General features: G+C 43.2%; 2 protein-coding genes across 8 annotated transcripts; both read right to left on the bottom strand.

Moving 5' to 3' along the window:
- Positions 1-613: 613 nt before the first annotated feature.
- On the bottom strand, positions 614-7,595 carry LOC127306762 (protein COFACTOR ASSEMBLY OF COMPLEX C SUBUNIT B CCB2, chloroplastic). 7 transcript variants are annotated; one of them, XR_007854868.2, is made up of 10 exons: positions 7,364-7,595; positions 7,152-7,261; positions 6,986-7,057; positions 6,752-6,895; positions 6,090-6,243; positions 5,362-5,574; positions 4,583-4,673; positions 3,894-4,012; positions 1,234-1,322; positions 614-1,137 (listed from the first exon to the last, which is right to left on the bottom strand). XR_007854868.2 is itself a non-coding variant. In XM_051337469.2 (7 exons), exons 1-6 carry the CDS (start codon positions 7,551-7,553, stop codon positions 5,378-5,380), a joined length of 867 nt encoding a protein of 288 aa, XP_051193429.1. In that variant the 5' UTR covers positions 7,554-7,595; the 3' UTR covers positions 614-1,322; positions 5,362-5,377. The 7 variants fall into 7 exon arrangements, 2 of the variants coding, with proteins under 2 accessions (XP_051193429.1, XP_051193444.1); XR_007854861.2 differs by having other exon boundaries at positions 614-1,322; XR_007854865.2 differs by lacking the exon at positions 3,894-4,012 and having other exon boundaries at positions 614-1,322.
- A 4,403-nt stretch (positions 7,596-11,998) lies between these two features.
- Positions 11,999-14,201, bottom strand: LOC127306752 (F-box protein PP2-A13). Its single transcript, XM_051337459.2, has 3 exons — positions 13,593-14,201; positions 12,951-13,069; positions 11,999-12,601 (listed from the first exon to the last, which is right to left on the bottom strand). Exons 1-3 carry the CDS (start codon positions 13,929-13,931, stop codon positions 12,157-12,159), a joined length of 903 nt encoding a protein of 300 aa, XP_051193419.1. The 5' UTR covers positions 13,932-14,201; the 3' UTR covers positions 11,999-12,156.
- Between the last annotated feature and the right edge of the window lie 3,381 nt (positions 14,202-17,582).

The following is a 17,582-nucleotide window of genomic DNA, read 5'->3' as shown; positions in this document are numbered from 1 at the left end:
CGCGCGTTGGGCGCAGCGTGCGACCCAAACGGACACGCGAACGCGGACCGCTATCCGGGGGCCACCCAAACGGCTCAAAACGGAGCGGGCGTCCATTTGGATCAGCCGGTGGGAGATGCCCTTAATAAGTCACTCGAGGCCAATCGAATATTTCTTTTCAATCGCAAGGGAGGATCAGGTCTCGTCCGCGTTGCATACGAACGCCAAGTCATGTCACCGTCTTGTTCCGAGGGATCCGTCCATCCGCACATCGGTGTCCGCTGGCTCTGCGCCTGGAATCGCAGATTTTCGTGGCGCGTGCCCCATCAGCTACCGTTGCACATCTGCATCTGTGAACTGTGGACTCGAGACCTCGAGTGATTGAGGGCCGTAGAAACTGTTCCAATTTCTCATTCAAAACTTCTCAAAGATTTTCAGCTCGCCTGCTCCCACATTGTGCAGGATACAAGTGGTGAAATACCCAGTCAGGGACAAGGGTTAAAAACAAACTGTGCTGTCGCACAATTGTAGTATCTTGCAAGTTCGTACCACTCGCCAAAAAGGAAGATCCGTATCGTATGCATCGACACAAAATTTAACTCCAATCTCAAAGTAAGGTGTGTTTGCATGGATGTAGATTCCCACCCTTCGATGGTAACGTATTGCTTTCGAGTTATTTGAAACTTGTCAGGCTGAAATCACAGGATTTTGTACATTGCCGCAATACATTTGGATGGAGATGCATGAGAACATGGCCCTCCCACAGACGCCCACTGTCCCTTCGCTGGCAGTTCACACAAAGAGTGGACCATGTTTTTGTGAAAACAAAAGAGTGGACCATTTAACCTCTCTCCACCGTGACAGTAGCCTCACGGCAAACCTGGTACAACAGAGTACAGAATACAGCCTGATGCACCAACCATTTCCGGCTGGCGTGCATTAAACAACACCGCATGAGACAACATATTAGATGCATTTTGAACCTCGAGAACATAGCAGAGGGATCCTGTGAGACGTCTCACAAGGATACGCAACTGAGGCTCCAGGGCAAGCGATTTGGAGCCACATAGTTGATGAGTTCACAAGAGAACAAGGCAAATCAGGTCACGGGAACGTCTGACGTGAACCATCCATGATCTAACTCAAACCACGCTTCAGCTGGGAAACGAATGGTTAATGTGATGTTCGACGTGTAATGGCATTGAAAAGATCCAGTGACCAATATATTCTGGTTTGCAAACTGCTCATTCAGACCTTTCAGCGGCAAGGGGTGTAGCTATTTGCCTATCATCCATTTGAACCATCCTTCCACCAAGAGAACAAAAACATTTGTTGATATCCAGCTGCAAAAATGAAAATGAAATAAATCAAACATGATCAAGTGACAAACTAGCATTGTCAACTTTAATGGCAAATAAATGGTAAAGAGTACTACTCAAAGTTACTCTTTACAGGAGACACAGCACGAGATTTAATTGTTTGCAGCACCAAACTTATGACAGAGTATCGAGGTTCTTATGATTCAGCGAAAAGCAAAAGGATGGTAATCTTATCACTGTAGCATTTTTCTTTTCAATCCTGTTTTTTGCAGTATGGGTTGATCTATTATGCCAAAACATTTAAGACCATAAGTAGTGCTTTACTTAAATATTAAGATTTGCTACTACCGTGACAACGCTATGAAATAGTATCAACTAGGTTGGTATGCAGCCATCGAACTACAAAATATGGCTCAGTGTCTGTCCCCTAAAGAAAGGTGCCATCCAGCATAATTCAACTTTAACAAATGGTAAACAGCTCTTAACAAGTTAAGAGTCTCACTGCAAAAGTCCTTACTTCCTTCAGTAACTACTCCCTCCGTTTCATAAAACAAGGCCTATAAATTTAGTCAAAAGTCAACATCTACTGAGTTTGACCAGTTACATAGACCAAAATATGAACATCCGCAATACAAAATCAATATCATTAGATTCACCATAAAATATAGGGGTTTTATCATTTCTGCCACTATGACCAACGTGAATCTCAAATTTGCCATTTGACCGATGGAAACCTCAATCTTGTCATTGCTCACTTACAACACTCATCAGTTATGCCATTCTATCATGTCCACCGTTAGTCTATAATCAGTTTGCCACTCTGACCAACTTGAATCTCACTTTTGCCAATGGAAACCTCAAATTTGCCACTGCTCCTTTACAACACTCCTCGGTTTTGCCATTCTATCATCTCCACTGTTAGTTTATAACCAATTTTTCCATTCCAGGTCTTCCAAACATTTCTCTTTATTTTATATCTAACTAATTGGTGGGACCTACATGTCATCACTTTTAACAAATCCAAAGCAGGAGTTCACCACGCCATGGTGTCTCCAGTTGCCCGCAAAATGCCATACCATGGTGTCTTCGGCGGTATTTCCCTCCACCTACCAACGTGGAACAACAATGGGAAAGAGGCCGCATCTACCCACCGACATGAGGGTGAAGCGAGAGATGAGCCAATTGAAGAAGCAACCCATCACTCCTTAGTTGTTGCAAGTCCTTCATCAAGATTTTTCTTGCAGAACTCCTTTGAATTGTTATCAGAATTTGAGTCATGTCATTAGTCAGTACTTTAGATAGATAGCGATAGATATTGTTAGCATTCTCATTGGCGGTCTCTTACTCGTCAAATTGAGAATAAATTAATTCATGCATACGAACGAAAGTAGTTTGTATGCCAAGTGTAGAATTTTGTGGAGACGTGCCTTTGTAGAAAGAACATTATCAGGCTTTCTGTTTGTAATTCTAAATGTTGAATGCTTGCCCCTTTGACATATTAAATGCATTTTCATCTGTCTCCACTCTTCAAATGGCAAAACTGATTATAGAGTAATGATGGAGATGATGAAATGGCAAAATTGAGGAATGTTTTAGCTGAGCAATGGCAAGACTGAGGTTTCCATCGGTCAAATGGAAAATCTGAGATTCAGAGTGGCAGGAATGATAAAAACCCTAAAATATATCCCCATAATTTATTTATCCAGTATTTTAAAAATAGATACTTTTTACTATATGTTTAGTAAAGCTTAGAGCACGTTGTCTTTTGACTAAATATATATGCCTTGTTTTATGGAACAGAGGTAGTAATAAATATGTACAATGTAGTTGATACAAAATAACTGTACCTAAATTTATATACAAATTGCTAGACGAGAAGCAGCTGGAGTTACATGATTTGTCTCATTTTGGGGTGCAAGAATGCCTAAACAAATCTTTAGCAGTACCCATCAGCTGTAGTTGTATGTGTACCCAATTAAGCACTACAAACAGGCACGGGCTACATGCTTTGCACAGGCAGGACATGTCATCACAAGATCCAGTCAGATTACCAACAAGAATGTAGTGACATAACTAAAAAGGAAGGCATACCATTTAGGGATCTAATACGAAAATATTTGGGGATTATTTTCTTATTGAGGTTCAAACTTCATACTACCAATATGGGTCTCTCCCTTATTTACCTCTTGCTACCTTTAATGGAAATATAAATGGGTAATCTACCAATGTTCATATAATTATCTTCACTAAGAATCTGGCACGAGTGCTGATATACTGATAACTTAGCAAAGGGCATTGACATAGGAAGGGTTTATCAAGCTGCTTTATTTCATTTGATCACTCATGCTTATTCAAACGCTTGCTTGCTAGAATATATTTGCAAGTAATAAGAACATAAAGCTACAGTCTGAACTGTTAGTCCGGAGACTGGAAACATCAAAGGGTGGAGAAGAGAACAATCCAAATGATAGAATTGTAGACACGTACATGTTGGCATTGTAAGAGTCAAGATTTCAGACCTGAACAAGTTCTACTGTAAAAAAATGAATCGGAAAGCTAGCAATATGTTTCAATAAATATTACATAAATTCTTACCCAGACTACTAAAATGATGTTTGCAAATGGCAAGAGAGTATTTGTGCATGTATTTGTTCACAGTGCATTGAGGGTTTAAGATATCATGTCCTGAAGTCCACAAATATATGTTCCATTATCTGAAACATAATGCTAGCATTACTTGTTATTCGTTCAGCCTCATGGAAAGACTAAAAATCTAATCATTTGGCAGATGAGAAGTAATTGTGCAGTGAGATAACAAATAATCTAAGTTAAGATCAGGAGATTCTAGTTGGCACCAACCACCTCAAAAAACAAGACAGCAACAATGGTGTATATTAATGAACGGTACAATGTACAAGTATGGATGAGTTGTCCCAACTAACAAATTAGTGCACCATCAGGCCATTACCTACCAACATGATGTACTGATCTACAGGAGTGACTCAACAAAGTGACAAATATCCTCCATCTGGTGTTAAATGTTTATGTACAATGTCGGTACTAATTCCAGATGGCAAATCAATATGGAAATGCCATTTACTTAGTAGCTGTGTCGACTTATGCCCTCACCTCCCTGGTCCCATCCTCTTCAAATTGAAACTGGGTGCATTTTTTTGCTTGATACAATTGGTACTGTACCTAAGTTCCTTCTAGGTATCCATCAAATTACTCACTAGCTACACTCAAAAGTTCCACATGCATTGAAGATTGTATCACTGCAATACCTGTAATCCTGATCTGTGACAACATTTTACCATTTTGGACTTAAAAGGACTTCGTCTCCCCTTGGTTGTAACTTGACAAGATAGGTGCACGCTGCACGGTAGCCAGGTTATGGTCAGTTGGGGGTTTTCACATTTTGCTATACTCTGGTGATGGCATGCCATCCAACGTATCTGAACTTAAGTTGCATTATCAATACCATAGTGAAACTACAGGGCTTACTCCACATGGGAAAAAAAGGCAGGAGTCAAGACTGAAATCCCTGGAACGGCTTTTCGACTTATGGCAATATCAGACAGGCATATCATAGTACAGATACCAGGAAAAACTATAATTCCACATCTAGCTATCCATTGAACAGTTTTTTGTTGGCCAAACTGGTTCTCAAAAAGTGCTGCTTGCAATGAAAATGATTTCTGCCTATTGATCTCACCATAACTGCAACTTTACATTGCACAGCCTTGTGTCCTGGTACAGCTTGCCAAAGATTCACCTCAAAACCAGTTTGTATCAGCCATTTTCTTGTAGAACCCAAACTTGTGAGTCCATTTTTGTATTTTTTACAGTAACGCCCAGACTACAGCATTTAGTCAAACCTTTAAGATTAGTTCAATAATTGCTTCTTAACATATACAACTCTGAAATAAGTTTTCCCGCAAAAGTTTAGTGCATGTGTCTAGTATTTGTAACATGATTTTCTGGCTTGTCCAAAACCATAGCTTTTTTGTGTGAAACCAAATGTTTATGTAGCTGAATAAAAATGGAGAAAGAGATAGAATACCTTGGTCATCACTGAGCTACACATGTCGAAATTTATTTGCAACTGCTCTTATCCAAACCCTATCTTTCTCACTATACGCATAACTTGCGTTGGAGGCCAACAGGATGACACCTTCAGCTTTTGTTTCACCGCTAGCTGGATTAGCATTGCTCACAATTGGTTGTGCCAACACAGAAAGAATTCCTTGTGGCAGGATCTTCCCAAGCTGAGTGTCTAATGAAATCAGCATGGTTGGTCTACTGTAAGACACATATAATTGGAAGATATAAACAAGGAGAAAACCAATGGTAGAAACATTATATAAGCAGCTAAAATCACAGAGGAAAACAAAAAACATGATTTCATGAGCCAACTAGATATCAGATGCAGGGTGCACTTGTCTATGTGAACAAGTTACGACTTATAAAACTGGCAATTGGTAAAATATAAACAGTCACTTGTACAAAAGCATATGACATGTCAGAGCAAATATAATAAAAGCTGCAATACTAAATTGAGAGCAACTATGGTATGATGCTTCACCTGAATGGTACAAAATTGTAAAATATGCATACTTGATGCTTGATAAAACCAAAAGGTTACAGATGATGACTTTTACGGTTACTAAGGGGAAGGAAATGTATGCAATGGATAGTTAAACCAATACCTTTACTACACAAACATAGAAATATCTTCTGGTAGTCAGGATAGAGGGGCACACTTAAGGCAGGATAGAGCGGCACACTTACCAGAAAAACTAGGAAGGTACAAAGCGCTACTCAGATTAACGAGTCCAGCTTGTTCCATCTGACCCTTGAACCACTCAATCATGTCATTCTTGGGGATATCTGCAGGAGGATCCCAGTATCCACGTATGCACAGCACATCACCAACCGCTATGAGCTGGTAGGAAGCAAAAAACGGGGGTGAGACATCTAACCAGTAGACAAAATGTGCTAGCGATGATCACAGAATCAATAATTCTGTAACAAGCAAATATTGCTACTGCTACAACTGATTCATACTTCATATTTTTAACTGATACCTAGAACCTTGCACTATCCACTATTCATACACAAATAACAGAAGCAATCTCAATCAAATACTAAGTTGCAAGACATGGCTAGAACATGTCTATAGCAACTCAGGATTTCCTGCAAATGCTCCTATTTACCGTCAGGCTGGGAAAACACGGCTTTAGGTTGACGAAAATAATTAAGCCACAGGTTTTATCAAAGCTAAAAATAATGCTATGTTATCAGATTTAAATTCATCAAAGGACGGCTTGATTCTGAAGTGTTAAACACTTTTGAATGCCTTAGACATTTCATTTTGGTGAGCTCAATACATGTTGAATTTTAGAGATTACTAGTTGAAGTCTATGCGGCTGAGAAGCATCTGAGAAACATACCACAGACGTGGTGTTTGTGTTCTGCAGCAGAACGTACGTCGCCCAGGCCATATCCTCCTTCTGCGCCGCCGACAGATCATCAGGAATCACAAACACCTGCCTGCTCCCCTCCGGCAACGGCACACGGCCTGCGGCACCCGCACCCTGCAGCAACCAAAATCCCAATCCACACAATCATTTCTCAACATTCACCGTTCAGGTCCCAGTTTACATTTGAAAAAAAGAACATCTCACCTCAAGGAACCTCCCGAGGTACGGCAGCGCTGCGGAGAACGCGGCCAGGCACAGCCCCAGAGCCTCGGACCTCTGCGATTTCGCCGCGTAACCGAGTTAAAACAGGCGCGCGTGTACATTGCGTTGGAATAATAACAGGGCGAAGGTACGGGGAGGGAGAACCGACGAGCTGCGCGGGGGTCGGGGACGGCGAGAGGAGGTGGTTGAGGAGGACGAGGGCGCCGAAGCCGAGGCCTATCCAGCGCGGGAGGTAGGACTCGTCCAGCCCGGGGATCCCTGCGATGGCGCCGCGCGGCGTGTAAGACAGAGGAGAAAGCGCAAATCCGGTGGGTCGGAGCGCCCGATTCCGGTGCCGGGCGGAGGAGGAGGAGGGGGTACCGAGGGTGAAGCGGAGGACGGAGAGGTTGACCTGCTGCGGCGGGTCGGAGTTGGCGGCGCGGACCCGGGCGGCGAGGCGGCGGCGGTGGAGCGTGGGTCTGGGCGTGGTTTGAGGGAGGAGGAAGGCGTGCGCCGGGGTGGAGGGAGGATGGAGGTGGAGCAGCGACGGTGCTCGGGCGAGGAGAGCCATGGCGGATTGGTGGTGTCCGTGCGTGCGTGTGTCCCCTCGCACTCGCAGGCCGCACTAATCTGTTTGGTTGTCTTCTCAGGCCTAAATGCCTCTGGCAAATTGTGGCCCAATGGGTAACGCCCAGGCCGAAAGCCCTAGGGCCACACATTGAGCGACTCTCGCTCAGCTAAGGGCCAATCCTATATACTGACCAAGTCGGCGGGTACAGCACGCCGCACATCCTGCGCGCGGTTCGGGCCGGCCCAGTTAGGCGCTCTGACGTTTTTTTTAATTCTGTTTCATCTTTTTTTTCCTTTTTCTTTTCTGATTCTCTTTTATGTAAGATTCGAAAAATGTTAAGATTTTTAAACATTTTTTCTCTAAAATGTGTAGATTATTAAAAAAAAAATGTTTGAAACTAAAAGGATCTCAAATTTGGAAAAAGTGCATGTTCAAATAACGTTCACATTTTAAAATAAATGTTCATATTTGAAAAACTATTCAAACTTCTAAATGTTCAAATTGAAAAATTAAGGATTTACAAAAAAAACTAAAATAATTTGAAAAATGTTTAAATATTACAAAATTAAAAAACTTTTCAAAATAAAATTTTGGAAAAAAGAAATCTCTATTTTTTAAAAATGCTAGTTTTTAGAAAACAGAACTATAAACAAAAAAGAAAAAATAATAAGGAACAAAGAATTTTAGCTCATGGCCCATGGCCCAATTAACCGCCACCGGGTCGGAGGGGTGTGCGGCACCCCATACGACCCAACCCGGTCGGCATATAAGAGCTCCCATCGAAAGCGGTAGGGCTCGGTGCAGATATTGCTCAAAAAAGGCCTAGATTTAGCGGAATAATCGAAGCATTTCCATTCCTATTTTGCAAGGGAGGCATTTACATATCAACGTCATTGTTTCTATGCTGCTGGTGTTTCTAAGGGAATGTACAATAGTGGGGAAGACACGCCTTTTTTACTAGTCCTTGTCAGTTGTCATCTAGAGAAGACAATAAATATAAGGGGTATGATACATTATCTTTTATTGTTAACCCTAGCAATAAATAAGAATTAATTATTTTTAGGAGGAAATTATGTGGCTTTGAGAAGATAAATGGTACAATGGAAAAATAACCATTAGCTAAGACTAGTCATAATAGGGAGTATCATAAAGTAGTTTCATGCATATGATACTAATGTTTGATATTATCTTCACAATGCATAATATCATGTAGTAGGATTATAGGTTAATTATATTTACTGACTTATAGAATCACAATATAAAAGTGTGTACAAGATTTGTTTGCCATTAATTTTTCTACTTCTTTATGCTATGATGCGGTATCTACCTATGATAGCAATGTGTAAGTGAAAGCTGATGTCACCCCATTGTACATGCCCGAAAACAACTTGTTTTGCGATGCTCCTCCGTTCCAATTTGTTGGCATATAAATTTCATCAAACTTGAATTTCATCAAGTTTGATCAAGTATCAACATCTAGTCATCTACAACATTAGATGCGTACAATATGAAACATAGTTCATGATGTCTTGAATAATATTGATTTCATACTATGCACGTTGATATATTTTTTCCATATATTTGATCAAACTTTAAAAAGTTTGTTTTTGTTTAAACTTATAATACTCACCATATTTTTGAACGAGTAATAATGTGAGCATAATGTATGTTACACGGTGCATAGGTGAGGTTTGTATTTCCGATGTGCTCACGGTTGATTGATTGCCTACGGCTACGCATGTGGTGCATGCCGAATCGGCAAAGCGCTTGGGTTTGTTTCCATAGTGAGTTATGAGTGATGTTTTAGCGCGTGAGGCATATACTCTCTTTATTTTGAAATGTATTTTAGATATATTTTAAAATATCAAAGAAATTGAAAACAAAAAATTCGCACATACATCTTTACGTGATACATGCTCACAAAGTCGTTTCATGGAAATTCGACTTGTCGTGTGACATGTGTAAAAAAGACAAAACTCAGTGCTAAAAGTAAGGTTTTTACAAGACTTTTTTCTCTTTTTTTACATAGACCTCAAAAATTACCCTTTTTCGCGAAACTTAACGAACACACATATATTATAGACATATACTGGTAGAATTTTTTATCAATTTTTTTGACACTTTGAAATATACTTTTTTGGTAAAGAGAGCATATGCACCCAAGAGCCGAATTAAGTTTCCGGTTATGAGCGTGCTTGTAAAGAGGTTTGTGCATCCTTCCTATTTTCCTAAGAATTGTTATATGGTGAGCTAGCTTGTTCTACGAAAACCAAAAACTATCTTCTATTCCCACGATAGAGATTATTAATTATCATTAGACCAAAAATTAAATCAGAGCTCTGTCAAATTCTCAACCATTAGATTTGCGGTGTGATTTGTGTTGGTGTGTGAGAATTGCACATGCGACATATCCGAGCTTTTTTAGTTTCCCATGGGTTTTAAGCGTTAAAATGATGAGAATTAAGTTAAACCTCGGTCAAGTGCATCATCATTGGTTTGCAGCTGACTACGAATTAAGATATTCTCGTCTAGATGGGAATTGGTCGCGCCCTAGAATAATGGTCAGTAGTTTGTTTTAGTGGCATACCACACACATACCCATGCTTTGATGCAGTATGGTCGTTGGCAAATTCCGAAGAACTTCGTGGACTTTCCCGTTAGACTTTTGATAAAAATAAAATATATGAATATACACATTCTAATCCCAGAAATACACAGCCCTATGCTGCGTGTGTATCCGTGTGTAGTCTGGAGTCAACTCTGAAGCGTACGTGCGTGGGCAAGGCACGAACGATGATCCCTTCGCGGCGAGCACGCCTTCCCCACCACCAACCCAAGCAAAAAAAGCTACTGGCCATTGGAGCCTTGGAGGTACCAATATTTTTTGCCGGTTCCCGACAAGGAATTCCGATCAGCAAGAACCACTACCTCGCATGGCACGAAACCGATTGACGGTTGGTCCAGCGGAGGGCTCCGATCACCCACACGCCCTGCTGCTGCATTAGCGTCACTGCCGGGGCGACACGACAAAGCAAAGAATGAGCGACAGGTTGATCATGACGATGATGGTTCCAGTTCGCCGGTGCCGGCAGAAAGGGTCAGGTCGGCCATACAAAAATGGCGGAGGCCCCAAGCGAATCCAATGAACCCTTGGGCGCACCGAAAGCGGATTGCGCCAGCCGAGAGCCGCACGCCGTTGCTCAGGGAAAACAATGGAAAAGGAGAGGCTTTAAATTATAGCAAAGAAATATGGGATGTCGTGGTGGTGACGATGAACAAGGGCGGAAGATCGTGCTGATGACGAGGAAAGAGGGGATCAACAACTCTAAAGTATGTGACAGCTAAATCTAGTCCAGACAATAGAAGCAAGCCAGGCAAATTTGGCAAAAGCTTCGAGACAGATCGAGCAACTGCCGATTTGTATCATAGCGATGCTTTAGATGTTGCACACGCCTGCAGTCTACCTGAGTCTTTATGGAAAAAAAGAAATCTAGCCGAGTGCTCATCTCCTTGTGGCAGGTTACGCAGTCGCTAGTGTTTTGAAGTTAGAACATCGTAGCTGCGTCCAGGCTTGTTTACTTCAAGAACTTTGTAGGATTTTTATCCATAGAAAATTTTCCTATAGAGCGTCCTAGCTGCAGTCGCTATGGAAAAAGAACTTTGTAGGATTTTTATCCAAAGAAAACTTTCCTATAGATCCTGTTTCATTCAAAGGATTTTAGAAAGGATTCTTGGTTTCTCGAATATGAATAGTGACGACGAGGTGATACATGTGTTCGTGGAGGAGCAAACCAACGCCAACATCGATGAAGAAGAGCATTTCATGACACTCCGGTCTTCTTCAACTAGAAGGCAAAACTTGGAGGGACATGCCATGCTTTGCACAGATTATTTCTCCAAAAAAATTAGAGCATATGTGGAGCCACAAAGAAGACAACTAGTTGGTTTTATTTAAACTATGTGAGATATTGATTTTAATTTAATTATTAGTTATTGTAAAACAATTTATTTATGCACTACACTATTTACTTACAAACATAGCCGAAATTGAAATTAGTTGAAACCCTTAGCTGATCGGCCGGTTGAAAGACGCCGCTGAACAGAGACATCCCGAAAAACGTCAACCCACGACAGTGTTCCCAAAGGGACGCGGATGGGAGCGTCAGAGTGAAACTTCCAAGCCTGCCAAACCTGACTACAGGAAGAACACGCTTGGCAGTCCAACATCACAATTAAATCACAGTTCTCAACATATAGGATTTATCATTAGTCAACGACACCACCACAACCAGTAGAAAGAACAACTACATACAGAAGTTTCTAATAAGGAACACCAATTAGAGAAGTAGAAACACATGTGTAATCCCAGTTCAGTACAACCGTTCATCCGTAGCTTCAGAGTCTAATTTAGCACCAGGGAGAGGAAAAAATACCCATGGGAAAACTGGACACACAAAACGCTCTGACCATACAAAATAGGAGGAGCTACAATTCTTTACACGGACATTTCCTTGGTTTGCATGCTGGAGCCCAAATTGATAATAGGATTGGGCTCCAAGCTGCGTCTGTCTACAACTCTAGTGTAACCAACACAACTACACCTCTATGATCTCATCTCCGAGACCCTGCCAGTTACCACCTTCTCGGGTCGAAAGCCCTTAGGGTATACAAGCACCGAGTCGATGCACAGACCGCCCTTCGTGTGCGTGCAGTCGATCTGCGCCATCGAGAACTTCAGCTTCAGTGCTTCACCAGGCTTCGAGGCCACAAAATCGCCTGCATGGTACAGAACCCAGCTCCCAGGCTCGTCCAGGTAGCATTGAGATAATGCATTCTGACCATCGGAGGTGGAAAGCTGGAAGCGCACCGGCTTCTTGTCCCAGCCATGGATGTGCTCGGAGCTACAAACACGGCGTCCAAACCGCTTGGAGAACTTCCCGAGATGAATCCTGAAGTATAGACTGTAGGTTCCCACGGGGAAACTGAAATCGAGCTCCCCAACCACTTCAAACCACCAGATTTGCTGAAGGTATGCCACGGATTGGAACCTGCATAAGCACAAAGGTTTCAAATAACTGTTCCAGGGAAAATATCATAATGCATCCTTATTTAGAATAGAACTATATTGAATTTATGTGTATCAGGGCAGCAAGCAACGTGTGTACTTTATACAAATTATTATCTACAAAACTAAAAGCGTGTATGACTGTATGTATTCATAGATATCATGTCTCCGATATACGTGTGCCCATGTGAAACAAGGAACAGTTCAGTCACAAAATAAAGTATTCTGTTGCCACTTGCAAGTAGCAACTCAACTAACGTTTCTTTTAATTCAACACAAACTGAAAAATAGACATTGGTTCAGAAAGTGCAAGGTTCCAAGGCAATATTTACCTTGATTCCGTGGTCGGCATATGTGTCCAATATCTTCTGTCGTCGATGCCAGTTATCACCAGAGCTTTGGAGGATAGCGCCATGCAAACCCTACCTTTGCTCTTCTCCAGCCAGAACTCCTGCAATTAGGAAGGACAAGAAATTTCAGAAAAAGCTGGCAGTTTGTGTAAAAAAAAAGTATTTGTAGCTCCCAAAAATAAAAAAGAATCATGCGTTTTTCTGGGCTGAAGATAAGCAAGATTTCAGATAAAAGTTCCAATAGGGCTCAAATTTGTGAAGTTCTAATTTACAGGAAGCGAAGAAATACTCCCTATGTTCCAAATTAATTGACTCAACTTTGTCTGTCTAGATACAAAGTTGGGTCAATTAATTTGGAACTAAGTTTTAGAGATAAGACACATGACAAGTTCTTCCACTCAGCAGTAATTAATTTTGGAATGATTCAGAGGGTCAATACTTTATCCGGATTACTAAGTCGTGAGATACGGGGGGAAGCAAATTAATTCAGCAAAAGATGCATCCCAACTTGCAAGTGCTAGAACACAGGGCCGATGGTTGAAGTCATAATTAAGCAAGCGCATGGAAAGGAAAGGAAAGGGACATGCTACTATTTCCTCTCAAGTCAAGAAAAAAATATCTCACCTTTGTGCCGTCATCGAAGGTCACGGGCCTGGAGAGCCTAGCGTAGATCTCCTTCTTCCCGGCCCTCCGCCTTCGCCTCCGGCCCTCCTCGCCGCCGCCCTCGACGTAGCCGATCAGGTGGCGGTAGTTCTCGGGCAGCTTGGCCTCCCACACGAAGTCGGCCCCGGCCGCGCCGCGGAAGGCGCGGTTGAGGCGCGCGAGCGCGCAGATCTCCGGCGCGTCGAGGCGGAGCAGCACCTCGGCGGCGCAGAGCTCCGGCAGGTCGCCCATGCCGGTGGCGCCCGACGCCGTCGCGTCGCCGCCAGTCCCAAAGAAAAGGCCTGAGACGCCCGCCCCCATGGCCTCCCGGCTCCTCCAGTCGCAACCACCTCGCAGACGCAGCCCTGACCTTTGTAGATGGAACTCGATCCCGAATCAGACGATCCCCGGCCTCAGTCGATCAGCGAACCCGATTCCCGCGCGCGTGGTCAGGAAGATAGCATCGGCGAATGGAATCCTTCCGGAATTTGTTCGAATTTCTCGCGTCGTCGCCGCTTGACGGAAAAGCAGAGCTTTTTATGGAGGAAAGGAGAGGAGGAAGGAATACATAAACAGGAAGAACGGAAAGGAAGCGTCGCGGAAGGGAATAAATAGACGAGGGGGCTAATGGCGATGGATAGGGTTTCATGGGCAGTTCTGATCACGGATACACCCTCAGAGGACCTCGTAATTACTTTCAAGTGGTTTAGTAGGACTTGTTTGTAAGATTTGCAGCGGCGCGGAAATATCTCGGGGGGTACGTTCGTGAATGACAGAACCACGGTCCACTTGGAAATCTCGGAGGATTAACAGATTGGATATTATTACGGATTAATAGCCGGCAGTAGCAGGAGACGCCCGTGGACGCGGTCCACTGCACCGGCCGGATGGCTGCAGGCTAACCAGGCCAGGTGGTCCGTGCGGTAGGTGCAGGGACCGTGGCACCGTTGGAGCTTTGGAACTTAAATTTGGACGGGAATCCCTCGTCGCCTGGAGACTTCCGTAAGTGGCCCACCGCGTCGCGCGCGGACAGCCTGGCAAGCTGCTATATCTGATTCTGATCTTATCTTTGCTTTAACTAAATCCGGCTTAATTACCGCGTGCATGCAAAAATTGCGAGCCCACGTCGCCGCAGTTTGGCGGCGCGACTGTGGTGTGGCACACGGATTTTCCCTTCTCCTAATTATGGACTGGGTTGAGATTGACACGTTGTATTTGAATTTGAACCAGTGTTTGCAGAGAGAGTCCCGTGGTTTCGGAGAGCTCCGTTCTTCCGGTTTTCTTTTTTCAACATCAAGGAGATTTTATTAGCTAGTAAGTATCGTTACATCACCTAACAAAGCTTGGGATAAGAAATCTGGAGGTGCATCATGCCATTGCCACACGCTAGTTGGTGCTTGCTTAGCAAAGCTAGCTAACATGTGTGCCACCCCATTCACTTCACGTGAACAATGCTCAAAAATGATACTCTGGAAATCTTGAGATAATCTGTTACATTCTTTAAACACGGCTGCAGTAGACCTCCCTAATTGTCCTCCAATCCATTCAACATAGTTTCAATAACAACCATGCAGTTCGAGTTCCTGCGACACGGGACAGAAGTAGGACAAATTGGAGGGGGGGGATGACAGGCGACACGGGCTCCTGCGACACGGGCGACCCGGGCACCACCACCGCCGCCACCACCGCCGCCACCACCGGTACCTCCGCTTCCTCCGACCACGCCTCTGGTCAGCTCCCGGTTCACAAAGCTGCTCTGATCTCGATCTCCAATGACACGATCGTGCGGAAATCGGGCTTTCTTAAGATTGAAGGACCTAGGGTTTGGGTGTTTGATCAAAATTGGCGCCAAATTGGTCCTGATGTGTGTTTGGATTCGATTTTTGGAGGCTCGAGTCGTTGGATCAATGGTATGTGGGTCAAAATTGGGCCAGAGATGCAGATGGATCAGGTTTCTCGCCGCGATTTTCATCGCGAACCGCCCTGCGTGCGCGTTTGCGGTGTAATCCGGTTGGGTGGTGAACAAGGTTTGGCCCGATCCATGGCGGCCTCAGTTTTACCTGGGCCTCAGCCCAGTACTGTGCATGGTCGACCTTTATCCGCTCCCTTTCCTCCACGGATCAACCCTAGATCCAGATCGACAGGCGCCGTCGTTTTCGTTCCCCAACTGCTCGCACCCAGATCTCAATCTCCTACTCCAAATCCACCACAAAATTGGTCGGGGAGCATTACCGGCGACCGGAGATCGTTCGTGCAGGTGGTGCGGTCACCTCCACCAATGGATCGACGGTACGGTGGTCCTAGACGCACCCCACCGAGGAGATCGCCGCCAAGGAACTACTTCGCCAATCGTCCTCGACATGGTTCGGAGGCGGATCGGCGCGATGAACAGCGCCGATGGGAAGAAGAGAGACGCCGTGAAGCGGAATGGAGGCTTTGCGGTGACCCAGCATACCACTGCATGTTGTAGTATACAAGTCGTTGATATGATCTTTGCGAAGGGACTTCTTCACAATTTGCCATATGTAATAACCCAGAACATAGGAACAACGAAGGGTAGATTTAGAAATGGGATGTGCATTTCATCGTAAAACGGGGGAAATTTTCGCGCTTTATTACAACTAAACCTAAGAGGGATCGAGGTTCTCTCTCATTTTGCACTTAGGGTTAGGCAATGTGAGTTAGGGAAATTTCGACATGATCTCTTTTGTATCTTGTTGATTTGGGGAATTGATTTCATTTGACAAGTGTTAATACATTTAACAATAAGCATTGAACAATATAAAATGGAATTCATAATTTAAACAACTTATGAATTCAAACAACTTTGAATTTCAAAGTGAATCATAAATACAATGTTTATTCCAGAATATAAATGTTACATAAATCAAAAGCTCATAAACAAAAACTTGGGCTTTATTGATATCACAACACAGATTACATTGTCTTTACAATATTCTTGATACAAGAATTGATAAATAATAAACAGAAATGAAAATAAAGATTACAATATTATTCCTAAACTAAAACCTAGACTATATGACTTGAAGTATTTCTTCATGGTCATGTCCATCTTCAAAACCTGCAAAACAAAGAACCAACACTAGCCAGAATGTTAGTGTTAGTCAAATAATTCAGTTTGGACAGAACCAAGTGACATGCACACTTGTGCTTGTCCAAAACCAGGGACAGCACAAGATAAGGGCAGCAGCAGACCAAACCTGAGCACCACCAGGGCTCAAGTTTCAGCATATGAGAGCACACAGCTCAAGTGTGCTGGGCAGCAACAGCAAGGCCATGCAACAGATTAGTCACCAAGCAAGCCAGGCTTGTGTGTCAATGCAGGGATAGAAGCAGGGTTCATATAAAAGGGGCACAAACCCTAGAAATCATAACCAGTCGACCAGATAAAGATTCACCAGGTAAGGGTGAAGCAAGAACAAGCTCAGTTCATCCAGTTCTTGAGCAAGAACAGAACCAACACACACAACCACTTAAGCCACCAGAAATCATGGTGACCTAGAAGATCATCCAAGATCTGGAGGTGAAGGGCTGTGAACAAACCCAAGTCTGCATCAACAAAACATTTCTTTCTAGGAGCTGGAACAAGGTATACCTAGTTCCTGGAAAAGATCCAATGGATCTAATCCATCATATGCATGACATAGTCATGGGGTTGAGCAGATGCTCAACAGGGTGAATCATCACTTGGTTTTCACCAAGGATCATTGCTAGTCTAAAAAGCCACCAAAATAGAAACCATCCAGATACAGATCTTGTGCACAGAAGCAAGATCTGATGCCTGAATAGCACCAGTAGATGAGTTACAATAAATAGCAGCTAATATAGACTACACAGAAAATCCTAGGCACATAACCATCAGTAAAACCCTAGAATTCTTCACAGGCAAGCATATTGGCATTCATAGTTACTATGATCCCCAAATATGCAAGCAAAGATGAGTAGCCAACA

This window comes from Lolium perenne, chromosome 1 (genome assembly GCF_019359855.2).
Source record: "Lolium perenne isolate Kyuss_39 chromosome 1, Kyuss_2.0, whole genome shotgun sequence".
Lineage (NCBI taxonomy): Eukaryota > Viridiplantae > Streptophyta > Magnoliopsida > Poales > Poaceae > Lolium > Lolium perenne.
The sequence above is the reverse complement of the archived record's forward strand: the minus strand, read 5'-3'. Positions and strand labels throughout refer to the sequence as shown.

Coding starts and splice junctions, on each gene's coding strand:
- LOC127306762 (XM_051337469.2), bottom strand. CDS start 7,553: ATGGCTCTCCTCGCCCGAGCACCGTCGCTGCTCCACCTCCATCCTCCC. Junction 7,058..7,151: donor CCCCGACCCCCGCGCAGCTC/GTCGGTTCTCCC, acceptor GCGAAATCGCAG/AGGTCCGAGGCTCTGGGGCT. Junction 6,244..6,751: donor ACACAAACACCACGTCTGTG/GTATGTTTCTCA, acceptor GCTTCCTACCAG/CTCATAGCGGTTGGTGATGT.
- LOC127306752 (XM_051337459.2), bottom strand. CDS start 13,931: ATGGGGGCGGGCGTCTCAGGCCTTTTCTTTGGGACTGGCGGCGACGCG. Junction 13,070..13,592: donor CCTTCGATGACGGCACAAAG/GTGAGATATTTT, acceptor TCCTAATTGCAG/GAGTTCTGGCTGGAGAAGAG. Junction 12,602..12,950: donor ATGCCGACCACGGAATCAAG/GTAAATATTGCC, acceptor GTGCTTATGCAG/GTTCCAATCCGTGGCATACC.